We start from the raw sequence: 27,169 nt of genomic DNA, 5'->3' as shown, positions 1-27,169 counted from the left end.
TCTTTTTATAATGTACATGTTTTATTTTTGTATTAAGTTTTGTTTACACATTGTCTTGGTATTGTACAGGTCATTCTTACAGCCTCTGATAAGAGTAATAATTACACAAAACACGCGGACGAGTGAGACACACACACACACACACACACACACACACACACAATCTCTCTACCAAACACTCTGTAGAGACAACTATGCAAACATGCTCAACCAACTTACTCACTCTCTTTCTCACTAACACACACACGCACACACACGCACAAACACACACACACACACACACACACACGCACACGCACGCACACGCACACTTCCCTTACACATATTGAGATAAAAATGTAAAACATCAACTCAGAAAAAATAAAGAAGTAAAAACACCCCTTGACCTCCACACAAGGGGTCACACACACAAGGGGTCACACACACACACACACACACACATACATACAGAGTAAAAGAGATACATGAATATGATTACTAAAAGTTACCAACAAGAGTTAACTCATAATTACAAAATAAAAGACAAAAAGGTATTGGGTTTGAAAAATAAGATAACTAAATCAAAACAAACCAAAGAAGGCAAGGCAAGTGAGTCAGAGAGAGCCAGTGCGGGCCAGTGTGGAGGGTGGGGGGGTGGGTAGGGGTCCGGGACGGATGCGGCCCTGGTCTGGTGCATGTCTAGACTCAGTTGCTATGCAAGCAAACTTTACAGAAGCTAACGCATAGGGGACACAAGTGAAATGCACCAAATACACATTTAGCAGATGTGGCTAACATGCTAACAAGATGTTAAGCACACTTGAGGGGGGATATGCTAACCAAACATGTAAGTAGACATGGAGAGGATGCTAACCAAATGTATAGCAAACAAGTAGAGGATGCTAATCAGACGTGTAGCACACATGGAGAAGATGCTAACCAGACATTTAGAAGTCAGTTGATGTGGAACAGTGTTTACAAACACACTTAGCAGACAAATACTGGATGAGCAGCAGAGATCTAAAAGTGTTGTAGTAGATGAAGACACGTTATCGTGTAATAGACACAGATGAGATGCCTAGCCAGTGCCTAGCAGATATAGATCTCGGAGAGGACCTTCAAATGAATCACCGCTATCAGACAAGATAGCTAACTGCTAACATTCACGTGGCTGACACAAAGCGAACAACAGCTGAGCAAATGGCTGAGAGGTGAGTATGAGTGTCAGCTAGCCATAAAGTCACGTTTTAAGCCCTAAATCCCGGCATCTGGGGTTAGTGTAGAACAATGCTGCATTACTGGCTCTCAGAGGAAGCTTGAACAAAAACACTCAACACACTGAGATGGGGCGGCAGCTAGTTAGACAGACAGACAGACAGACAGACAGACAGACTCACACACACACATACACACTTATGGCACACAAGATAGGCAAGGTTTGAGAGGAGATGACAGACACACACTGGCATCATGTTCTACAGAAAGGCCACCACTACAGTGACTTTTTATACAGACAGACACACATGCTGACACACACAAATATAAGCACGCGCACACGCACACTCAAGCACACACACACTCACGCACACACATACTAAACCAGAGGTACAGACAGACATAAAATGTAATACACCAAATCTCTGGTGTCAGTCAGGTCAGCAAAACGCTCTAATATTAAAATCACAAAGACAAGAGAGCAAGTGTATGTGTGCGTGCGTGTGTTTGTGTGCGACATGTTCTACACATATGGAAGCTTCCAAAGAATACTGGCTCTCACTCATACCGTAGTGGTTTGTCTTTGCAAGTTTGTTTTTGCATTGATATAGACTCCTCCCCTACCTTGCAAACACACACAACAATGCGCAAACACACACACACACACACACACACACACACACAGAAACCAACACGCACATACACACACATACACGCACACAAGCATGCATGCAGCTTCATGATGCTTTTCCCATGACAAACAAACCACATACTTTGTCTAAGACCACACACACACACACACACAGGCGAAGTCCTCTACAGTAACATTAGACTTCATCCATATGATGTCCATCCACTGTGCCACCGCTGTTTCTCTCTGTCTGTCCCTCCCTCACTCACTCACTCACTCCTGCCCTTCCTCTGTGCGCCACTTTAAGAAGTCCTCCTTGCGCGCGTCCGGCTTGATTTGGTTCCGCATGCCACCCAGCAAGTTGGAGGTGGCCTCCGACGCCACAATCAGAGGCCGCACCACAGTGGGCGGGATCTGCCGCAGGACTCCGCCCACTGCCCCAGGCAAGCCTTTCTGCTCGTGCCCTCGAGACGCCACGACACACAGCGTCTGCGCTGTATCAATCACACCCTACAACACACACACACACGATACACTTTGATTAGACCAAAGATAAACAGACATTCACAGGTACTGTTATATGTACATGTTGACCGTCTTTAAACACATATTAAGTTAACATACATTCACACACTACATCGAGGGGAGAGAGCAGTCAAACCACCCAGCCACGAACCACAGTCCTCCTGGGTACTTAGTTCACAGCTTGAGCGCGAAGCCAAGGAGCCAGGCTCATAGGTATGGCAGCAGGGGTCGACCAATTATCGGCCGGGCCGATATTTAATTTTTTTTATAATAATCGGTATCCGTTTTTTTTCCCACCGATAAGCCGATATTGAAATGGATAAAGAATGAAACGCGCTACTTTGTCTGTACAGCGTCTCACTGCCTGCATTTGCTACTCTGTGGTCGAGAGCATTGTCCCGCCCACTACACCGTCTGATTTGTTAGTTAGCACGAATGCAGCCAATCAGGATCGAAGACTGAACACAGAGAAAGTTTAGGATTCAAGTTTAGGAGGCAAACTGTAGACTGGGCTTCAGCTGTACGGAGCTATTTTTCGAAGATAAGGAAGGTACCTTACATTGCTGAAGTTGCAATGAATCACAATCATCTACACTGAAGTTACAAAAACACCACTTTGGACGCTATTGTCTCTTTGATCCGGATCAGTAAGTAAAGCACCCACTTCCTTCATTTAGCGAATTCCCGATTGATGCACGTTAGTGATATGCCGTTTAGCCTAGGCTACTAGTTAGCCTACAAACTCGGGTGCTGTGCGTCGGGAGTTCTTTGCGTCCGCCTCGTCCATTAATTGTGAATAACGGGACACCTCGGCGGACGTTATCCCTTAGGCCTACATAGTGGACAAGTCCTAAATTATGCGATAGCGAACGTCAAAAAGTCTAGTTGCTCCTTTTTGAAACGGACTGTCAGAAAAGACTAGGCTACAGGCACCCAGGGCCAGCTGTAATTTAATTCGACCTGAAGTAGCCTAAATCGCGGCCTGAGCTGGCTATTAACGTGCCTTTTACATGCTTCTTTGTTGCCATTGGAAACTGTACCTCAACACCAACGTCCTTGACCTGTGGTGTTCCCCAGGGGTCGATCTTGGGGCCACTATTATTCAACCTCTATATGCTCCCACTTGGACAAATCATTCAAAATAATTTGATTTCATATCATAGCTATGCAGATGACACACAAATTTACTTAGCTCTATCACCAAACAACTATGGTCCTCTTGAATCTATGTGTCAGTGTATAGAACAAATCAACACCTGGATGTCTCAAAATTTTCTTCAGCTGAACAAAGAAAAAACTGAAGTAATTATATTTGGTAAAAATGAGGAAAGACTTAGGGTTGCCACTCTCCTTGACACAAAAGGGTTGAAGGCAAAGGATACTGTTAAAAACCTTGGTGTATTAATTGACAGTGATCTAAATTTCAACAGCCACATGAAAGCGATAACTAAATCAGCTTTTTACCACCTCAAAAATATTGTCAAACTCAGAGGGCTGATGTCAAAACATGACTTAGAAAAACTCATTCATGCATTTATCTCCAGCAGGGTTGATTACTGCAATGGACTGTTCACAGGCCTTCCTAAAAAGACTATTAAACAGCTTCAGGTGATACAAAATGCAGCAGCTAGGACTCTAACAAAAACTAAAAGAACTGACCACATTACTCCAATTCTTAAGTCCTTGCACTGGCTTCCAGTAAGTCACAGAATTGACTTTAAAGCACTATTGCTTGTTTATAAATCAGTAAATGGAGCAGGACCTAAATACTTGTCAGACATGCTTCAGCAGTACACACCTTCTCGTCCTCTCAGGTCCCAGGTGAAAAACCTGCTAGTAAAACCTACAGTTAGAACTAAACATGGTGAAGCAGCTTTTAGCTGCTATGCGGCTCAGCTGTGGAACCAACTTTCGGATGACATTAAAAAGGCCCCAACTGTAGCCAGTTTTAAATCTAGACTTAAGACCAAACTGTTCTCAGACGCTTTCTGCTAACTGTGCCGAGTTACAAATTCTGAATCTGCCTCGATAATTATTCGACTTTGTCTTTTATTACTTTTTTTACTACTTTTGCCTTTGTTTTTGCTTACTAATTATTCTTTATTTTTAAATTATTTTACCTTGTGTTTTATGTTTTCTTTTTATTATGATCTTTACCTTTTAACTATTCTTTGACTATATTGCCCTTCTATGCTTTTATTTGTTATTATCGTTTGGTTTTGTTTATGTAAAGCACATTGAATGACCTCTGTGTATGAAATGTGCTATATAAATAAACTTGACTTGACTTGACTTTTAGACTCACCAAAGTGTACCCTACATATGGACACAAATTGCATGCTTAAATAGCCCAAGAACTATTTTAAAACTGTTTTGTTAAACTGTTCAACCGTAACACTTGCCATCACACATGCACCTCTTCCTCTCCCTCTCTCGTGCACTCACACACACGATGGCAAAGCATTCTCTTTGTGACAGGTCCCTTAACAAGCACATAGGGGCCTAGCCCATTGTGTAGGACTAGTCTATGAAAATAATTGCTATCACTCAGTTCTTGGATTAACATCATACACAGGATTTACACTTGTGATGCAAGTTGATAGACAATTATCGTGTATCAAAAGAAGAAAGAAAAGTTTGCATAATTAAATGCTTTTGAATGATTTTTTGCAGCATATCACCTTTACTATCTACCCCCCTTTTTGACAACTGACATATCGGTTTTACATATCGGTTATCGGCCTCCTGTTTTGGTAATAATTGATATCGGTATCGGCCCTGAAAAAAACATATCGGTCGATCCTTATATGGCAGTCAGAATGCATATGCAACCATAGGCACTCGGTCACACACGCATAAGTGTCTGCAAACACGCACGCACGCACACCTCTGCTGATGACTAGCAGGTGCATCTCTACCAGGCCACACAATGAGAAGTGCTCACCTCTTTGACAGTGTCGTAGGCTTTGGCCACGCCCTCCCTGAGGTCGGCAGGTTGGGGGGTTCGTCTGGGTCTGGGGGCAGGTCGTCCTTCTGTGATGCAACGCGTCAAGGGTGGAGTCGGGGACAGGATATCGTAAACAGTCTCAGCTGTGGCCTAAAACACGCACACACATACATTGTTCGCATTTGCACAGGTTAAGTGCATACACACACACACAAGTGTAAGTGTATGTACAGTATATGCATATGCATGTTTATGTCTGTGAATGGGTATGTATGTGTTTCTGTGCGTATTTGCATACATGTGTATGCATGTGAGAGAGAGAGAGAGAGTGAGTGTGATTGTGTGTGTTTCTGTACGTATTGGTATACATGCGGATGCATGTGTGTGTGTGTGTGTTTCTGTTCGTGTTTGTCAACATGTGGATGCATGTGTGTGTGTGTGTGTGTGTAATGACCTGAATGGCCTGCACCAGGCGGTTGCTGAGCTCCAGGGCTGCTGCAGCAGTTGATGTGCCGAACGATGCTGCCCCCCTCTGGAGGCCGCGGATAATGCGGCCGTCCCGTCGGTACTGCTCGATGGGCATCCAGAACAGATCCCTCACTCCATGGACTGGACAGAGGGACAGACAATATATATATATATATTACACACACACACACACACACACACACACACACACTTACAGCCAACAACAGAGCCTATATCGAACACCAGTATATGCTCCCAAGTTATAGTTTAATTACCGTGACGTTTCGGGCCCACTCAAGCCCTTCATCAGACGAAGGGCTTGAGTGGGCCCGAAACGTCACGGTAATTAAACTATAACTTGGGAGCATATACTGGTGTTGCGGACTTTTTTCCCCTCTCTCTCATCGTAAGTGTTTTGTCCAGCACCCAGGATTAGATCGGGATGTGCGTGCGTTTTTTCCTCTTTATACTATATCCAACACTCAAATCTCTCATGAGGCCCAGGTGGAGCACAATCAAAGCTACTCACATAACTGCACTACAGAGTGCATGGGGCCTACACCTCCCAGAATTCCCGGCAGCTGGTTCTTCCTGATGTCCGTCAGCCACTCATTCACAGCGTATTGAATCACCTTATCAACTCCCAACAGACTTCAAACAGGAAAACATACAACAAAAAAAATTAACTTTGTTACATACTTACATCATTGATCAAGATTTCAATAGCAAAACAGTGCATTTGAATCACCACACAGAAGCATGATTACATAAGACATAAGGGAGAGACGTGGTCACCAGACACAAGCCTCAATAAGGACAGAGAAGAGAAAGAAGGAAAAAAAAAAGAGAGAATAAGGGGTTGAAGAGACAAATAAAGAGCGAAGGTAGAGAAGTTACCCATGTCGACAGCAGAGTCTCTTTAGCTTCAGTTCAGAGCAATTCAGCTGGGCTAATCCAATCAGAATGCCCGCAAAGGTACCCTGTGGGACATCATCAACATCAGACATCACAATACTCTCTGCTCTTGTACTCTGTTTATTCTCTAAAAAAACAAACAGAAAGGAACACAGAGATGGAAACGGAAATAAACAACATCTCCACACAATCACTTATGCATTTAAGCACATTTTATTACTGTTCTGATTTCAGTCCACTTACCTGCTAAATCACTTATGCAATTAAGCACATTTCACTACTGTTCTGATTTCAGTCCACTCACCTGCTCAATGACCACATGCTTGCCTTGGTAGTCCAGCCAGATGGGCACCTCAGACGTGAAGCGGAACTCCCTGAAAATATGATAGACAGAACACGGGAAGTGGAGGGGGAAGAGAGAGGGAGGGAGTAACAGAGAGATATTGGGTGAAAGAAAGACAGGTAATCCAGGTGAGTACACTGCAAAAACTGCTTATCTAACAAAATCTAACAAAGTGTTATTAATCTTATATCAAGATAAAAAAAACTAGTTGGTATTGTTTTCAGTATGAAGAGACTTACCTAGCGCTTTTTTGTGAAATCATTTGACTTAATTTAAAAAAAAATTGACTTATTTTAAGACATCTCATCTTGAAAACAAGCAAATTTGTCTGCCAGTGTGTTAAGCAAATTTGTCCTAAAAACAAGCAAATTTGTCTGCCAGTGCGTTGAGCAAATTTGTCTTGATAAGACTCCTTAAAATAAGTTAAAGTCTTCTTAAATTAAGTCAAAATGATCTTTTGAGAGGGCGCTAGGTAAGTCTTTTCATACTAAAAACAATACCAAATAGATTTTTTAATCTCAATATAAGATCAATAACACTTGGTTAGAATTCATTTTTTGCAGTGTATGAGAAAGAGAGAGAGAAAGAAAGAATGAGGGGGGGTTGTGGGAGACAGATCTGATTTGGCATCTCTACTGTGATCTGGTTCTGATTGGACCTTCTTAAAGGTGATGTAGGTGCATCTCTACTGAGATCTGGTTCTGATTGGACCTTAAAGGTGATGTAGGTGCATCTCTACTGAGATCTGGTTCTGATTGGACCTTCTTAAAGGTGATGTAGGTTTGTTTACCGGAAGTAGATTGGCTGCTCAGTGGAGGTAGAGGAGCCAGCGGAAGAGGAGCTCTGCTCGCTGAAGGTCGTTTCCACTGACGCGCTGAGGTCAGTGCCCAGCCCAGCAACAGGCTCTGCGTCGTCAGGCTGCTTCTGAGTAGCTTCAGGTTTCACTACAGAGACACAGAGAGTCACATCAGAGAGGACAGGAAAATGAGGGATGAATGCAGACAGACAGAAAGGAAAAGAAATGCAGACAGACGAGAGAGAGAGAGACAGGGAGTTTGATGTTTACAGGTTCATGTTGACCTGCGCATTTTATACATTTTATTTATTTAGGATTTATTTTTTATTTGTTCTATCTTTTGTGATATTACTGTGTCATTCGTGACACTAGATTTGGCAACACTGTAGTCATAGTCATGCTAATAAAGCACTTTGAGTTTGAGTCTGAGAGGGAGCGAGTGGCGTGGAGTGGCGAAGTTTGGCGTCTTTCGTACCTTCAGCCGCCAGGTCTACAGGCAGGTAGGGGTTCACTCCAGACGCCATGTTGCTGAAGAAGTCTTTTAAGAAGAACAAGGCATCCTGGGAAATGGAGGAAACACAACCCTCTTGAGCACCATGACAATACACAGCAGAAGTTGGACCATCATAACCCACACAACTAATCAGAAGTGTGTGTATGTGTGTGTACCTGGTCTATGTTGAGTCTCAGCGGCAGAAGGCTGACTCTCAGGCAGCACTCTGGCCCTCCCAGTCCTGACTCTGGGCACAACTGCAGCGCCTTCACCGTCAGCTGGAACACACACAGATTATGGATGAGTGACCGTTTGTGTGTGTGTATCAACGAAAAGGACACAGAATATCAACAGAATATGTGTGTATTTACCAAGACATTTCACTGGTCAGACAGGGTCAAACCACATATTTGTGTGCATGTGTCTGTGTGTGTGTGTGTGTGTGTGTGTGTGTGTGTGTGTTCACCATGTTAGAGTGGGCTCTGCGCGGCATGCTCTCGCTGGTGTACAGGTAGAGGAACTTGTTGATCTGGGAGGAGGCCAGGCGATCTCGCACCTCCAGCTCCTGCACTATGAACACCTGCCGAGACACCGGCTGCTCCCCGACGCCCACACACACCCCCTCCTCCCCACCTGGGGCCGCTGCGGGGGGTGTCACCGCGTACGACTCGTGCTGAAAGCTCACCTATGGGCACATGCCATACACACACACACACACAAACAGATATATCTCATTAGGGCTGGGCAATATATCGGTCTTACGACTACGACCGATATATTTTTGAAAAAGATATGTAGTTGAGACAATATCGTAATACCGGTATTATGTCAAATAATGGGCCATTTTATCAAAGCCACTTGCTCTTCTGTTCAGACCATTCAGATAGCCGCAGCTCTGCTCAACTGCGCCCCTTGCGTGTGCACGTTCTCCCTCGCAGCACTACAAACTTTCAAACATGACGGACACTGAGTCAGATTTTGTTTACCTTGATCAGAGGTTGGTGCTGATGCCTATAATTCCGTCGGCACATCAACGGCTAGACCGAGCTCCAAGCGGTTTTGTACACGCAGATTTAACAACACTGTTTAGCAGCTACAGCTCTTCGACTCACGGTAAAATGTCATTTTGGTAGGCCTACATAGCCTAGCTAATTTAAATACACTGATGAATGCTTGCGTTTAGCGATATACAGTAGCAGATCTAAAGTCCTTAGGGAGACAACCTACACGCTGATTTTATTAAGAGGATATGCACGCGACTCGCGAGCAGTTAGGGCATAATTTTTTATGATTCCTGAAACCCCATTCAATCGTGCATAGGGATTTTTCTTACGAACCGGAACATGCAAAAATTAACGCATACAACGACGACGGTAGCGTCCATCACACTCTTGATGAGTGACTCAGTTATATTGTTTAAAACTATTTTTGTTGTTAATAGCAACATGTCTAGGCCATCATAGTCTACATTTGCTTGTCATCTAGGCCCTATCAAACCCTTACAGGTAAAAAAACTGCATTGTGTGACAAAACTGCAGGTTTTTTCAATATTGTTGTGCCCAAAATAGCCTATTGCATTGTGCAGTACAATGTAGGCCTGCGTTGTCAGTCAGGGTCAACTTTTGGTCTTTTGTTATTTGCACAGCTTTATCAGAGCAACTGTAGCCTATGCCTATTGTAGGCCTATATGTTATTGTTTACACTTTTTTGCACAGCTCTGTTAGAGCAGTCTGAAATTAATATAATTAAAACTGGCTGTCATAATTGTTGTGTTGAGTGAATATATGAAGCACTTCGCTCTTTCTATTTGAAATATCAATATCGTATCGATATCGTATATCGCCAATCAGCCCCAAAATATCCAGATTTTGGTCCATATCGCCCAGCCCTATATCTCATCTTGCTGGAGAAAATCGTGGACAAGGAATTTCTCTTTACACACACACACACGCTACCTTGGTGAGCTGGATCTCCATGAGCAGTGTGTGTTGGCGGCCGCTGCCTCCTTGCCAGCGCCAGGAGTTCTGGGGACGGGAGGAAGGCACGGAGCGCGAGGGCGAACCACGAGCACCAGCTGGAGCAGAGCGACCCCTATAGGACAGGAGGATAATTACACAACTACACAGCACCCCATGCTACACTATGTAGCTCAGTGGGGTGTGTGTGTGTGTGCGTGTGTGTATGAGCGCGTGTGTGTGTGTGTGTGTGTGTGTGTGTGTGTGTGTGTGTGTGTGTGTGTGTGTGTGTGTGTGCGTGCGAGAGCGCGAGCATGTGTGTGAGCGTGTGTCCTCTTGGCTGTGCTGGTGTGTGTGCATTGGTGTGTACCTCTGGGTTTGTTGGTGGGCGTGAGGTGTTGCAGGCTTGCCCCCGAAGTCCTTGCCCCCGTACAGGTGCCAGACCCCGGAGATCTCCTTCAGCACCAGCCGAGTCTGGGGCACCGGGAAGCGCGACGGGGCACGCAGCAGATCCGAACTGCCCCGGGGCCGAGAGAAATAGCCCTCCTTCACACGGATGGGGCCCGGAAGCAACACGGTCACCACAGGCTCGCCATCACGGGGCTACGGAGCGGTCAGAGAGAGAGAGAGAGAGAGAGAGAGAGAGAGAGAGAAAGGGAAAGAAGAGAGAGAGAGAGAGAGAGAGAGAGTAGGGAAATGTGAGGGGACATGAAGTGGTGTTATGTTAAGTAGTATACACAAGAGGACACAGAGACACTCATTCACATGTGGACAAGAACCCTGGCAAACCGCACGATAGCACAGACACACACACACACAAACTAATCACTCTCCAGAGCAAGACACACAACAACTACAGTAAGATACACACAAATAAGACTGCAAGCAAAAAACCCCAACACACCAGACCACAGTAAACTCAAAAACACACACACACACACACACACACACACACACACTTACCGGGATGCCCATGCCTGGAGCCTCCAGAATGCAGAAGTCGTCATTGTCGGTGGACCCCTCGGAGCCTTCATCAGACACCATGTCTGCGTGCGCCTCTGTTGCCGTGGCAACCTCCCCGTCCAGCGCCAGGTCATCCCCCTCCAGCACCGCCGGACGTGGCTTAGGGGCCTCCCCCGGGAACAGGTACACCGAGACCGGCGAGGCTCGCGGCACAGAGGTGGGAGAATCTGCCAATCACAGCCAAACAGCCAATCAGAAGAGAGGAAAACAATCCAACAACACTGATAAGTGCATTTGGAAGATAACATTTCATTCGGCAGTCCCAACAGATTGACTCATCTGAAACTGAAACATACAGTAAACATATAATAATGTTCTGATTTTTGTGATCAAATGTTAAGCTCACCAGAGTCCAGCCTCTCGTCTCTGCTCCTCTCTGTGTCAATCAAGGCATCGGCTAGATCGTATTGGTTGATTTCAGCCGTCTCGGCAGGGGGGCATGGTGGAAGGGAGGCGGGGCTTTCTGATAGCTTCACAGGTCACAGGGTCATCACCATAACGACAGCCAATAAAAAAGGGGCACATTTACATACAACAGAGCACCAATATGTGAAGTACTACAGATGAAATATCACATGTTCTGTTTCTCACGTTTACATTTCAATACTTCATTTGATCTATTTATCATTTTATAATCATGTTTACAATACAAACAAAATCTGACACATTTCCACATGTAAACTTGCGTGCCTTACCGGAAGCTTCTGTCCAGCGATCTCAGTGGGGGACGTGTGTTTGGGCGGGGGATGCAGGTCGCCCTGGCCGACCAGGTACTGCAGCAGGTTGACCAGGGCGGCGCACGAGTCAGCACAGGTGTGGAGGTGCACCACGTTATTGGAGCAGCGCAGTTCAAACAAGGGCTGGGTCTGGAGATGGAGATGGACACACACACACACACACACACACACAATGAGGAGGTTGAGTATTCCTCTTTCTTACAAGGGTATCCCTATACTAAAATAAATGATTGACCATTTGTGACTGTGTGTGTGTGTGTGTGTGTGTATGGGTGTCTCTGAGCGTGTGCTCTTTACCAGTTTTCCAGAGTTGCCGCCTTTCCAGGTGGTGATGGCCAACTCCAAAAGATCAATGTCCAACACACAGACATAATCTACAAGAGAGCAAATGGATTTAACATGCAATGTTTGGTTCCAGGTTAGAGTAGATTGTTCCGCAAAGACCAACAAAGCTGTATGTCATTGAATAAATACACACACAGGAAGCAGGAAATGAGCTAATAATAAGATAGAGCCAGTAAGCTATGTTGTGTGGGTGGTAGAGTAATGGGTGGGAGGTAGCATAGTAGCTAAGAAACTTGGCTAGCTTGCCGTAACCACAAAGGTTATGGGTTTGAGTCCCGAAAATAAAAATAAATAGAATTTTACCTCTCCTCAGATCCACGGTGTCACTCTCACACTTGTCCGAGAGATACAGAGCAGAATCATCCAGGATGAACCTACAAGAAAACATCAAATAAAAACCAGTGAACACACAGACAATCACAGCTATGGAGAGTAGCCTAGGTGAGCTAACATCTCCATTTAATCACAGCTATGGAGAGTAGCCTAGGTGAGCTCCTAGCATCTCCATTTAATCCCAGCTATGGAGAGTAGCCTAGGTGAGCTAACATCTCCATTTAATCACAGCTATGGAGTAGCCTAGGTGAGCTCCTAACATCTTCATTTAATCACAGCTATGGAGAGTAGCCTAGGTGAGCTCCTAGCATCTCCATTTAATCACAAAAGCTGGCCCTCACTTCAGCATTATTGAAATCTCCACAGTTACCTGAGATGGAAAGTGGCTGTGTCCACAATGATGTTGCTGGACAGAGAGAAGGATTCGGCCGTGAACAGCACTCGCAGAGGAAGGTACAGGGGCCTGAGAGAGACACAAGAGGGCGGGGGTGGAAAATGAAGGAACACAAAAAAATATTCTGGACTGACAGAGAGAGCCTACAAGATAGAGAGACTGGAGAGACGAGAGGAAATAGCAGCACTTACTACCACTACTGGCAGTGGATTTGTGTGTGAGCAGACTAGGTGTGTGTTACCTGTAGTCCACTGCACAGGTGGCGAGGTGTGTGTGTAGCACTGTGATCACAGCAGGGGATGTGTATCCCAAAATGTTATCATCCACCACATCCAGGAAATCCACCAGCTGAGGAACACACATAGGTTTGTCATTACCTGAATCAGCTTTGACCAGACCGGTCACTCATCCCTACACCCCAAATCCAGCCCAACACTGTTACCTGCTCATGCCAGCTGTGATTGGTCAGTGCCATGTAATGTCGTAATGTGGCGCCATGGAGACGCAGAGCAACCAGGAACTCCTGAATAAAGAGGAGAGAAGAGTGAGTTGCAGTGGGACACGCACGCACGCACGCACACACACACGCACGCACACAGAGATCTGATCATGAAAACAATCTAGAGATTTGTCTTACCGAGTGAAAGTAAATCATAAAATACATCCAATACGTCTCAACGGTTTAAGACCCATTTAAATGTGGCAAACTTATGAAACACATAATCCCCTTATGCAACACACAGACAGACAACGGCTGAGCACTGACCTTCACATTCCTCTGTGGGTCCAGTGTGATCTTGATGGCAGTGGACAACATCTGCACACCAGTCTCCCGGCCACCAACGCTGGTCACCCCCACCTCTGTGGGGCAGATGGTAGGGTCCAAATGTTCAGGGGCTGTGAACCTGGGCATCTCCAACTTCTCAGGGAGGGGGGAGTCAGGTACAACCGCTACACAGAGAGAGACAGAGAGAGAGAGAGATGGATTTTAAATGGGGCAAAATTAGACTTGCCTAATCTCCACGTTGCCATGGCAACGCCTCCTGAAGCGTGACCTCTGGCCTCACCTCTATGGTGTAGCTCCACCCTCCTGCTCTCTAGTGTTAGGAAGTTGAGATGGGGGGTGTTCTGATGCTGCGTCACGCTGAACATCTTCCCCCCCTCCACATCCAGGATGAGCTCTCCGTGACTCAGTTCCACCTTGCGGCCGGCTTCGTTCTGATGGGGAGAGGGAGGAGGGCACCACACATGAGAGATAGAGAAGAGTCAAGTGACGGACTTACAGTTTGGTTCTTTTTTCAGAATCACAAGAATTGGGTTTCTCTCTTCCGAGTCTCTATACTACAATGTGACTTTAGTGGGTTGTCCATTGCTCATAACTTTTTTTTAAACTTGCAAGACACACTCAAAGGTTTCAACCTACAGACAGCCCTTCACACAAGTTCTCATAGAAGGCATGTGGATACATCTCAGAGTGGTGACAAGATGAGTGGATTGGCTCACCTTGCTGTCCGTCATGGCCTGGACACGCCCCTTGCCTATTAGCACAGTGAGGCACAGCAGGCTGAGGGTGTGCTCAGGGCAGGACAAGGACTTCTTCCGACGGGCTGATTCTTTGGCAGAGTAGAACTGGTCCTCTTCGTCAGAGTCAGAGTCTACAGAGACACATATACAAATGTGATTGCAAAAAACTGTGAGAAACTCTATAAGGAGTCATGATGTAGGGACGTTATGCATGCTAGAGCAGTGAGAAACTCTATAAGGAGTCATGATGTAGGGACATTATGTATGCAGTGAGAAACTTTATACGGAGTTGTGACGTAGGGACATTATGTTTGCATGGATAGATGAATTAGGTGTATGTGTGACCGCAAAGAGTAAGTCGAGGATGACACGAATTCTGAGATGCTATTGGATGGTTGGACTGAAACATCTCGGACATGTGATTGGAATATAGGATGATTTGAAACTAATTGTCAGATCAACTGAGGATGTAACTGCATCTGCAACAGGCGCACAGACTGGTGCAAGTGCAAGTGCATGGGACTGGGTGGCACTGTGTACTGTGGCAGAGTCTGACCGAGTCTGAAAGCTGATTTGCAGAGCTGGAACTCGTCGTCCCGAGTGGAGCGGAATGCGGGGGCCTGCGGCCGCTCTGGGTCAGCAGGAGGCGCCACAGGAGGCTCCCACATCAACAAGTCGTTATTTATCCTGAGAGAGAGAGACGTTTAAAACACTTAGTTCACTGAACCTCTACTCAAGCCTTTACATTACTACATGGAATGCATTGGAGCATCCAGAAACACAGACAACCAATCAAATCCTCAAATTAATAAGAAATCAGAAACCCCAGCTCCTCTGTTTCACACCACACACCCAACACCCAACCCCTCAGTGATAAATCACACAAGCATCAGACGCTCCCATATATACCGTACAAGTCATCATTCATTCTGAGAGGTGCTCCCCTATCAGCAAGACATTATTAACACTGAGAGATAGATAGGCTCCCATATCAAGAGGGGGGAAATGGAGAGAGAAAGAGAGAGGGATAGATAGAAACAGGGAGAGGTCTAACATTCCATCATACATTGTCTTTGTCAGTTTCTTATGTGATGTTATACACAATGTTAAATGGCAAGAAGGCATTTTACCAGTTCATGCCATAGTATGGACCAGTGACACAGCTAGGTGATTTGTAACCAGAACCCTAGTCTTGTAGGATAGCTCCTGTAATAGCCATGTAGACATCTTGGCAGACACCTTGGCCAGTACACCCTCCCAATTCCTGTGTCGGCAATCCTCAGTACCCAGAAATACTCCTGAGACTCCGAAACCCTTCTCTCTCCCACCTTCAGCCCTTTTGGCAGGGCCTAGCCAGCCCTACTCTGCTGCCCAAGGTCTGTTTAACCCTCTACGAGGCCTCTAAGCAACAACAAGAACACTACGGATCACAATCAGACCCCCCAATAAAGAGCTCTGTAAAAGGCCATTCATATAATTTCTGTGAAAAGGCCAGTGTTATAAGTACAGTGTGGATAAAATACTTATCTTCTAGCTGTAATTGGGATTCTTAAAAGCATTTTTTTTTTTTTTATCATAACCAATGTAGAGCAGGTAAATGCAATCAACTGTAAATGCTCCGAAAGTAATCTGCTGTGATCGGAGGTCATTTATACAATTCTGTAGAAGATGAAGACACATTCTCCTTGAGGCTTTATGGGTATGAAGTGACGTCCAGGTGAAGGCTTGAAGGTTACCTGTTGTAAACGCTGTTGAAGGCCTCTTTGCTGGGCAGCAAGATGTAGGCGGTGGGCAGTACGATGTCCACCACACACTGACTCTCTGACACACACTGCTCCTGAAACACACGCATCTCCTCTGGATCTGCTGGGATGACCATCTGAGAGGGGTTGAGTGGGAGGGAAGACAAAAGGGTGAAAAAGCCGATACTGTATGAGTGGAAACTAGCACACATATTGAGTTGAGCCATAGGCTGAAAACAGAGGCCAGTCAAGGCAGATGTGCCTATGAAGGTTATGTGAGTAACAGGGTATGTCTGTCTGTGTGTGTGTGTGTGTGTGTGTGTGTGTGTGTGTGTTGCAGGTACCTCTTCAGTCTCAAACATGGTGCGGTTAGATGAGAATGGTGAGCTGTTCTTCTCGTGCATCTCACACGGGTTCTCCAGAGACATGGAACCCAAACCCAGGTCCTGGAGAACCCCACCCACTACAGCCTCAGCGCTGACATTGCCCCGCACACGCACAGAGATCCTACAGAGAGACAGCCATGGAGTGAGAGATCCTCTTCAGTGAGTTCTACATATCTTAGAACATATATACTATTTTATATACTACCCATTTCCATATACACACAAAGACACACACACACACACAAAGACACACACACACCTGGGGATGGCATCAGGATTCTGCTGGTCTGGGCTCTTCTGCACACGGATGCAGGGGAACGATCCACCTTCCCACCCCTCATACACACCTGAGACAGAGACAAGAGGCAAAGCAGAGAGAGAGAGAGAGAGAGAGAGAGAGAGAGAGAGAGAGAGAGAGAGAGAGAGAGAGAGAGAGAGAGAGAGAGAGAGAGAGAGGGAGAGAAAGAAAAAGAGGAGAGAGAAAGAGGGAGAGAGAGTACAGTACATGAGTACATGTACTACATGTACATGAAGTAACTAGTCTGAACCTTAACAAACAAACAGTCTTCCGAATCTGTATATATATATATATATATATATAATATATATATAGTATACACACACACATACCGTGCAGGTCACTGAAGGTGGCTTCAAACAGCGTGCTGAGGTTGAGGTCTGTATGGGAGTCTGAATTGGGCGGCGTGTGTGTGTCTGCGTACGCTCTGGCGCGTGAGTGCTTGTGTGCGTCCGCTGGCGGATCGGACAGGCCCGACTGGGTTTGGATCTCCAGATGCGACACCTCCAGCTTTAGGGTCTCGCTCCTCACCGCCCGCTGGGTCATAGGTCGCCGCTCCTCCGGGGGTCGGAGGTCAGGGATAGGGAAACGAATCTTGAGGACCGCGTGAGGAGAGAGGAGAGAGAGGGAGGAGCGCTGCTCTATACACTGAGTCTGCAAAGACAGACAGACAGACAGACAGACAGACAGAGAAAAGGAGATGAAGAAGACAAGGCCGTGGAAGAGAGAAAAAGTGACCCTTTCTGTCTAACTGGGCCAGGAAGGACCGTATATATTATTGCCTTGAAACATTACAGATTATTCCCCTGAACGTTGATCATCAACCACTGTACTTTCCACGTCTGACAGTATTTATGGCAAGAGACTGAGTTCATGTGACTTTTAGAGGTCAAGATCGTGTCAGATGTCGATGGTACGCTCACCTGCGTTTTTGTGGGTGAATGGGAATCAGTGGAGCTCAGTGATTGGCTGATACAGTCCAGGCGGCCGATGATGTCAAGATCCAGCTCAGCAGTCAGTTCCCCGAGTTCTATACGCAACACACTCTCTCTGTGCAACACACGCTGTTTCGCTCCCTACACACACAAATCAAAAGTGACAACAAATATATATATATGTATGACTCTCCAAGGTAAAAGCAGTCGGAAATCGCACGTTGCCGTGTTGAGGGGACATAGAATGTGTCTGCTAAAACAGTCAAATTTCACAGCAGACTGTTTACACTTCCACATTGTAAATTAATTTGACAGAAATTCAAACTGTATACCTTTAAAAATACTTTTGTTGAGATGGTGTATTCCTACCAGTGTCATGCTGGTGCCATGCACCTGTTTAACGCTATTAATAGGTTTACGGGATTCATTGACTGACACAAGTAAGAAAACACAATAACACGCTGATTACCACCATGGCTCCTAATTTGAATGGTGAGCTAAGGGCAAAGCCTTAAGTCTTAAGTCAATTAGCAAATTTAACACCATGGGCAAGACAGTCATCGCAAACAATGATGTGTCAGCTCCCAATGCTCCCGCATGCCACAGGACTGCTATAGTTAGAGTTAGAGTTAGATAGAGAAATTTCATGGAAAATTTGCTTGTTGTCTGCCATTTAAATTAGAGCCCCATGTGACAGACATGCTGTGAACAACATGCTAGTTTCTCTAATGTTGCGTGCGTGCGTGCTACCTTGCGCGTGTTCCTCTCCGAGAGGCTGTGATGGATCTGAGCACAGGGTCGGGCGGTGGCTCCCACAGTGAACAGGCCTGCCGTCTGGAACTGGATGAGCTGCCAAGGAACACACACATTTACACACAGTTACACACACACACACAGTTATACACATGGACACACACACGCCATTATTATACACACATGAACTCACATACACATGCACACAATTACACAAATAGACACAGACCAACTAGCTTTTGAACTAGAATTTCCCCTGGGGATCAATAAAGTATCTATCTATCTAGCTTTTTGAAGGTGAACTAACAAGACAGCCTCTATCTCGGTATACTCCAGCTGTTCCAGGCTGGTTTGTATGTGTGTTTCTGTATGTGTGTGTACACCTCTGTATATTGAAATTGATTGAGTGTGAGAGTGTGAGTGTACCTCTGTGTACTGAGGTCCTGTGCTTTCCCATAGACACTCGAGCAGCTCCAGTCTGCTGAAGGACAGGTCGGAGGTCACCGCACGTGTGTGTCGCCCAGCACTCCGCATCTCACACGATATCTGCATGGCTGCTCCCGTCAGCCTAACACACACACACACACACACACACACACACAAAGAAGACAACAAAAAAACTATTTATATCAAAAGACTATTATCAAGTACTATCATCTCATACTTGATGTATGACTGCAGAACCCCTAAGGTGCTCTAAGGTACTGTGTGTGTGAGTGTGTGAGTGTGTGCACCCGATCTGTAAGTGCGTACCTGATGTGTGAGTGTGGGCAGGCTCTGCTAAATCCTGCTCTGAGGTGATGGAAGTCTCTTTCACTGAACATGCTGTCTCTAAAGAAGGCCAACTCTTTAAAGAACACCTCTGAGACCGCAGCCAATGAGGGCTCTCCGTCTGGCCCAGGGGGCGGGTTCTGCTCCAGCAGTGTCAGTGTGACCCCGCCCAAGGTCAGGCGGAGCAAAGCATCTGGCTTCAGGGGCTGCGATTTGCTGCCACCTGAGGATCGACCTATCATGGGAGAGAGAGCAGTTACATATGCATGACAGGGTGGGATTCCCATAATGCATTGTGCTGCGTTGGAGCAGCATATACAGGGTTTTAAAAGGGTATGAATTCTTACTTAAGAAACATGAACTCTCCCTCTCATGCTAGCCCAACATCTACTAAATCTCATGGGCCTAGACAACCAGGAAGCTAATTGTGAAGCTAACTCATTTAAATCAGTTTGGTTTGTGCTTCCATGTGTGAGTGTGTGTGTACCTGGTGGCCGGTTATATTGGGGCAGAGATGATAAGGATCCTGCTACAGGATAACGTCTGGGACAGTTCAGCATACCCTGTAGACACACACACACACACACACACACACACACAAAAGATTACTCCAGGTTATGACACATAGCAGTTTAGTTTTGGTAGGATTTGATAGGATCCTTGATAGGATCCGTCTCTTCATGGGCTTTGTTAGTGCAGTCATGATCTAATCGTTGACTTGGTAATGACAGAGTCATCTGAACATTATGTTCTTTATATGATACTGCTATTTTTATTAGCATCATCAGCAAGTTCACAGCCAGCAGATTATTGCGACGATGCTTCCTGGACTTACATGTTTGAAAAGACCCAGTGGTGATGACTGATACGACAGAGGCTAACAGGGGCTAAACAATATATCATTTTACATTTCTGCTACTTTCTCAAATGCATGTTTTTCATTTCATTTTAAAATGCTGTACTATTATCATCAACTATCAATATCGCAATTCATTTCACATAATTGCACTGTAAAGAAAGTTAGTTATATTAGTTCAAACACACACACACACACGCACTGACCTGTGGAGAGAGAGGGTGCGTAAAACTCTGTTGGCTGTGTGTGGACGACTCCATATCGCTGTCTGAGAACTCACTGCCTGAACGTGCAGATAACACACTGCTGCTCATGCCAGGCCCCATGGAGTAGAACATCTCTGCACACACACAAACACACACACGTTCATACACATACAGCATACACATACGTAGTATACAAGCACAAAATGCAAAAATAATACACTCATCTCATGTCCTTCCCAATAAAAGACATCAAAAATCACTGGAAACATACAGTATCTGATTAACTCAACACACATGCACTCACACACACACACACACACACACACACACACACACACACTAACCTCCATTCTCCCGGCCTGTGAGGAACGGTTCTTCATCAAGTTCTGGAGCGTAGTTCTCCGTGCTAAGCTGTTTGTTGAGGTCTTCCTCAATCACTCGTAGATCCTCAGTTCCCAGTGGGCGACTACGACCACCACACACCCCCACAGACTCTACAGACACACACACACACACACACACACACACACACACACACACAGAGACACAGGTCACTAGGGATAAAATCCATCCAATATCCAGTATGAAAACACAGCATCACCAACATCTCTACAACTGATCTGATAGAGTATGTAATCAAGTAACCCTTGGACCCTCGTAATGCTTTTATTGTTTACTGAAAATACTGAGGATAGTCTCCCAGGCAACTGAGGGTACTAGGGACACTGGACAGAGCATCAGAGAGCATTGCACTGCCCCCACAGCCACTACCATCCCTAGTTTCTATGGAGACAAGTGAGAGGCCTTGTACTGGGTCACCTGTCTCAATGCAGAGGGCCTCGAGCAGGCTGGTCAGGTCAGTGATCTGGTCAGGGCTGAGAAAGAGGTGCAGGCAGCCCACTTTCCCATCCAACTCCAGCTGAGAGAGTGAGGGAGAGATGGAGAGAGAGAGAGGAGGAGAGGGAGGGAGAGATGGAGAGAGGAGGAGGAAAGGGAGAGGGAGAGAGAGAGGGAGGGAGAGGAGGAGAGGGAAGAAGAGAGAGAGAAGGAGAGGGAGAGAGAGATGGGAGAGAGAGGAGGAGAGGGAGAGAGAGATAGAGCAAAGGAGAGGGGGGGAGAGATGGGAGAGACAGAGGAGAGAGAGAGGAGGAGAGGGGGGGAGAGATGGGAGAGACAGAGGAGAGAGAGAGGGAGAAATGGAGAAAGGGATTGAGTAGAGGTGACCGAAAGGGAAGCAAGGGGGACACAGAGGAGAGGGGGACAGAGAAAGGGAGAGGAGAAAAATAGACAGATAGAGAAGAAAGAGTGGGAAAGGCAGAAAGGCAGTAATGTAAAGAGATCCATTGACTCACATCACACACACCCCCACCACTCACACACACTCTCTTTCAAACACACACACACACACACATACACACAGACCCACTTACCTTGGGTCCAGGCAACATGTCATTCTGCTTGATTTTAACTGTGGTCTCCATGAAGCCAGAGCAGCTGCCAATCAACAGAGGCTGGCTGGGGGGGTGAAAGGGCGCCCTGGGGCCTTCGTCAACCTCATCATCCTCCTCCTCTTCGTCCTCCTCCTCCTCCTCATCATCATCTCCCTCCTCTTTCGTATCTTCCTCCACGGGATCATCAGCAATCAAATCCTGAGGGGCAGTGACACACATTAAGCAGCTAGTTTGGCTTTAGGTCATGTGGCTATGCTCATCCACAATAGCACTAACCAAATGATGTGTTTATGAATGCACAAGGATGTCAAAGTGTGTGTGTGTTTACCCGAGGTCCTCCCATCTTCTCATAGAACAGCTGAACTGCACTGAGCTGGAGGATCTTGTGTAAGAAGGCAGGTGGCTGGTGGATGTCTACAGGCACCGTTTGACTGGAGTCCCTCACTGCCTCATCACAGTAGTCCAGCCTGCAGTACCACAGAGCACCCAGGGGCAGCGCACACAGAAACAGACAACACAAAGATACAAAGGCACAGTGTTTTTAACCAAGAGCCAATGAACACAGTCCATTCCGTTTCAGCATAAGGGGTCAATCAAGGGGAACAAGTCAAAACAAGCTGATACAAAATCAAAACAAAACAAGCTGATACAAAATCATCTATAAAATCATGTTTATAATGATTATAATATTATAATAGCTAGCTAACTGGTGCTCTGGCAACAACCTCTCACTAAATGTCAGCTAAACAAAAGAGATGACGGTGGACTACAGGAGACAGCAAGCAGGGGAGCACCAGACCATCCACATCAGTGGTGCTGAGGTGGAAAGGGTCAGCAGATTTAGGCTCCTGGGGGTGAATTTATTTCTGTACTCCTACATTTCTTGATTTTATTTACTTGTTTGTTTTTGAGAGTAAGGCTACATGAGCAGCAAGTCCCCAAAGGACATAACAGTAGTGTAAATACATTGTCTGCTGGGCCTGATACTTGATAAGGAAGTGCAATGGCGAAAGCTCAGTGTTGGGCTTGTGTTTGTGCTTGAGTTGTGTAAGAATCATACAGCATGTCTGAATCAGTCCATTGTTGGTGTACTAAACAAATCTGGTCATCATCAGCTCATGTAAACTGTTTGAAAGCAGCCGCCCTCCCCTGTGTCATCATCGTGCTTCTGTGATGACCCTCTACAAGAGTCAGAGTGCGTGCGTGTGTGTGTGTGTGTGTGTGTGTGTGTGTGTGTGTGTGTGTGTATGTGTTGATTTGAGGGTAGCCAACTTCAATCCTCAGCGAAATGCGATCATGACAAAGTTAGCAGCAATGGCACTTAGTCTCCTTACAACTAAAATGGAGTTGCTTGCTCAAGGCAGCAGGGTCAAGTTCAGGACAGGACTATTTAACTTCCTGAAAGTGTGAAAGAAACTGTGCGTGTGTGTGTGTGTGTGTGTGCGTGTGCGTGAGCGTGTGCGTGTGTCTTACCGTTTGATGTTCATCTCTAAGGCAACCCCAGACTCGGCGTCCAGGGGATGGTGTTCGATCCGGACGATGGTGTCCAGGAAGGTAACTTTGATCCGCCGCAGCACTAAATGAAACAGAGAATGTGAGAGAAGACCATGTGTGTTACACAGAAGGTGCAAGAGTGACAGTATGCAAGGAAATCATCTGGGTGTGTGCAGATTGAGTGTGTGTGTAGAGTTGATGTGTGTATGTGTAGAGTTGATAGGTGTGTACATGGTAAAAAGTGTGTGTTAAAGGTGGATCCAGAGCAAGGCTTTGAACCGGTTCATGGAACAAAAACCAGAAACAAATGATAGACTGCTAGGAACAAAATCAGAACAAAGAACTTTTTACTATTACTATTTACTTTTTTAATGGTAACCGGTTAATAATTTTTTTTTTCTTTTATTATTACAACGATTAAAATATTCTCTGTTTAGAAACGATGTATTTGTGGCTGCTTTATTTAGAACATCAAGCTGAATTGGCTAAAATACTCTTTCAGCAGAGTGAACGCCTTCGGATGATATAGAGCGGCTATTAGCTAAAGAGAGACCTCCGTTGTAGCAAAGTGTAGTGTGCCCACTGCGTCTCTCTTAGATGCTTGTTTGAGAGAAGTGTGTTTAAAGTGCAATGGAAAGGCCCTCAGTTACTGGGCCGCTATGGCTGTAACCAATCCCAATTTGCACAAACTTGCCATGAGTGTCATTGCAAATCTGGTTTGAAGCCCTGTTTGTCAGACAACAAGTGGGGATTAGGTGCCATTTCACCACATACCGAAGCTTAACATTTGAGTTTTATTGTGGCCAGGTTTAGTATCCCATGTTTTCTGGCAGGTTTGTAACTTGGTCTTTTGTCAACTTTGGATTTTACAGTAGGATACATGACATCAAACATCTAGCTGACAAATAAGCCAAGCTAAGCAGCAGTTGGAACGGTTCTTCAAGAAATGAGTGAAGTGATTGAAGTTATGTTAAATGTTAACGTGGGTGGGAGCAAACGTACACAATTTGCTTGTTTCAATGGTTGGGACTCGTGGGCTTTTTTGTATTCCAAGACCAGGCAAGACCACTCATCACAAAGATTTAAGATAACGCAGGAAGGAAGCGAAGAGGAAATAAGGACTTATCCAGTTGAAATGTCTCGCAGCACAATACATTTCCCATATCTCTGTTGGGACAGTTTCATGTCTCTGTTGCAGAGAGAGTGTTGGGCGTCAAGACATCACAATGGGCAAGCATCTTCTAAGAGCTGTTTTTAACGAGTATTGTGTGTATGAAGTTTATGAGTGAACAGACTAGGCTTATTTTTTGGCATAACTCACCTCAAATGCCTTAAAACAAAAGTACAGATACCTGAAAATTCTACTTAAGCATTTGCACTTTGTTACTTCCCATCTCTGTGGAACACACATATAGCTTCAGAGAAAACCTCAACTTTCTTTGATCATAGTGCACACACACACACACACACACACACACACACACAAGATAGACAACATATTACTAGTTGTGTCAATGATCTACATATGATATGACATCAAACAAAGACAAGGGTGCTTTGACCGTGCACAGTACCAAACATGCAGACACCTGTCACCCCACAGGGCAGCCGTGGCCCACTGGTTAGCACTCTGGACTTGTAACCGGAGGGTTGCCGGTTCGAGCCCCGACCAGTGGGCCGCGGCTGAAGTGCCCTTGAGCAAGGCACCCCTCACTGCTCCCCGAGCGCCACCGTTGTAGCAGACAGCTCACTGCGCCGGGATTAGTGTGTGCTTCACCTCACTGTGTGTTCACTGTGTGCGTTTCACTAATTCACCGATTGGGTTAAATGCAGAGACCAAATTTCCCTCACGGGATCAAAAAAGTATATATACTTATACTTACAGCTGCCTCATCAGCTCACATATCCACGCACACACACACACACACCTGTCTCGATGGTTTGTGCAAACATCTCCAGACCCTCCAAAGGTGCAGGCGGCTCTTCGGATGCCTCTGGCGGGTCCTTCAGGCACTCCTGGGCCAGCTGCATGCTGGATGTCATGCAGGAGGACCAGCCCTGAGAGTCCCATCCTCCTCCTATATTCACACACACGCACCAATTACATCAGCTTAACACGCCAAAGAAGCACTACATTTTATTTTGGGAGTGACAGAGGCGAGAGAATTGACCGTGCACAGAGTTACAGTTATCCACCTTCACATCAAGTGTGTACAACAAAGCAAAGTTTCAGCCCATAAGTCAAACCAATGTCCCATGTCGCCTGTGGAGGTGACATGTTCTCACCTGTTCTGTACTTGGGGCGACATGTGATTTGTAAACCGGTGACTTCAAGGATGCAGTGGTCTGTGACCAGCGCGGCCCACGGTATAGTCACGGCGATGCTGCTGACAAAGCCTTCCAAAATCTCCAACGGAGCCCCGAGGGACTCCAACAACTCGTTCACCGCCTGTAACGTTAGGGCGTTCACAACATGAGCACAAGTTTATAAAGAAAGTAACGAGGCCGTGAGAGGAGAAACTAGGAGGGACCTTGGAGACATTCCTTAAAGAAATACAGACCGTACACCACATCCATAACGCTAAAGGGCTAGTAGATAAGGTACAGGGCGGTTAACGTTATCTGGAGAGCAAAACAATCCGCTAGCTGGCTAACGTTATTTAGCACCCAGCAATAATCATCACAACCCAATCACAGAACTGTCTTCTAAGTATGTCATGTAATATGCTCACACCATTTTACCGCGAACACATATGCTCTGAAATAACATGACACAGCCGTAGCTTTTAAGACTGGTTTTCATAGAGTCCTTGGTTGCGAAATCTTCTTGGAAAGAAGCTGCCTAGCGCACAGCTAGTTTACGTTCCTCAGTTAGCTAGATAGCTAGGATGCCGTGCTTACTTGCGAGCAAACGGCTTCTAGCAAGCCTGCCAGGACCCGATACTGATAACTTACCCATACATCGAGGTTGATTTCTTTGATGACCCCGCTGCCATTGTACAGGTCGAGAGTAAGCTGGTCCAAACTCAGTCGCTCTTGCAAGTAGTGCCCGAGATAATGTTGAAGAAGGTATCGACAGGCCCGTTTCTTTATTGAGCCCGACCAGGGGAAGAGCCACCGAGACATAGGGCCAGAGAAGTGGGGGTAAGGAAGCGAAAAGGTGGCGGAGAACGTGTACGAGAAGAGACCTCCGGTAACTGCATAACAAACAAAACAAAGTGGACCGATAACGACGAGCAAAGGGTCGGGTTGCTAGCTCGTTAGAGCTAAGGAAGGGGGTAACCCGTAACTTCCTCTCCTGAAGACACTAAAATTTCACAAAATCTTGTCAGGAGAGTCCGTTACTTCCTCATGGGACTTTACAGTCTTTGTCTATGGTCGTCTCCGTGTGTCCCGTACCAAATTCAGGTCGAAACGGAGCGACAGGTCCTCTGGCGTTTTTTCTGTGGCCGAGGTTGTTTATTGTTTTCATACACTAGCCAAGTGATGGAACTAGTGGAGGTACGTCATAACGTCAGAGCCGTCGTACGTACAGGAAGAGAGCGCTGATGCGACTCCATTTTGGGAAGGTCAAAGCAGAGCGGTTAGTAATCAAGGGTCTTTGGTCAAAGTACTGCGCTGTACTTTGTCTAGAAGCAACTGGTGTCCTGGTTG

The 27,169-nt window shown here is 45.9% G+C and overlaps 1 protein-coding gene across 1 annotated transcript; it reads right to left on the bottom strand.

Moving 5' to 3' along the window:
• Positions 1–26,990, bottom strand: atg2a (autophagy related 2A). The gene is made up of 42 exons (XM_042061970.1): positions 26,471–26,990; positions 25,802–25,964; positions 25,444–25,593; positions 23,495–23,597; positions 22,350–22,488; positions 22,001–22,219; positions 21,390–21,489; positions 20,915–21,064; positions 20,571–20,704; positions 19,996–20,071; positions 19,491–19,743; positions 19,164–19,305; positions 18,735–18,833; positions 17,973–18,125; positions 17,382–17,703; positions 17,011–17,098; positions 16,710–16,872; positions 16,360–16,502; positions 15,180–15,310; positions 14,603–14,754; positions 14,167–14,317; positions 13,866–14,050; positions 13,542–13,622; positions 13,341–13,447; positions 13,076–13,168; positions 12,676–12,746; positions 12,325–12,401; positions 11,986–12,156; positions 11,637–11,760; positions 11,231–11,457; positions 10,638–10,870; positions 10,268–10,403; positions 8,779–8,997; positions 8,489–8,590; positions 8,295–8,379; positions 7,814–7,967; positions 6,985–7,054; positions 6,663–6,745; positions 6,295–6,416; positions 5,752–5,906; positions 5,295–5,447; positions 1–2,335 (listed from the first exon to the last, which is right to left on the bottom strand). Exons 1-42 carry the CDS (start codon positions 26,639–26,641, stop codon positions 2,099–2,101), a joined length of 6,087 nt encoding a protein of 2,028 aa, XP_041917904.1. The 5' UTR covers positions 26,642–26,990; the 3' UTR covers positions 1–2,098.
• Positions 26,991–27,169: the final 179 nt, after the last annotated feature.

This window comes from Alosa sapidissima, chromosome 14, assembly GCF_018492685.1.
Source record: "Alosa sapidissima isolate fAloSap1 chromosome 14, fAloSap1.pri, whole genome shotgun sequence".
Classification (NCBI taxonomy): Eukaryota; Metazoa; Chordata; class Actinopteri; order Clupeiformes; family Clupeidae; genus Alosa; species Alosa sapidissima.
This window is presented reverse-complemented; position numbering and strand designations above follow the sequence as displayed.

Bases quoted from the DNA above. Each gene is read 5' to 3' on its own strand.
- atg2a (XM_042061970.1), bottom strand. From the start codon at position 26,641: ATGTCTCGGTGGCTCTTCCCCTGGTCGGGCTCAATAAAGAAACGGGCC. The intron at 23,598-25,443 runs GTGTGTGTGTGT...TGTTTCATTTAG, and splicing joins TGCACAAACCATCGAGACAG to TGCTGCGGCGGATCAAAGTT. The intron at 8,380-8,488 runs GTACACACACAT...TCCATTTCCCAG, and splicing joins TGAGACTCAACATAGACCAG to GATGCCTTGTTCTTCTTAAA.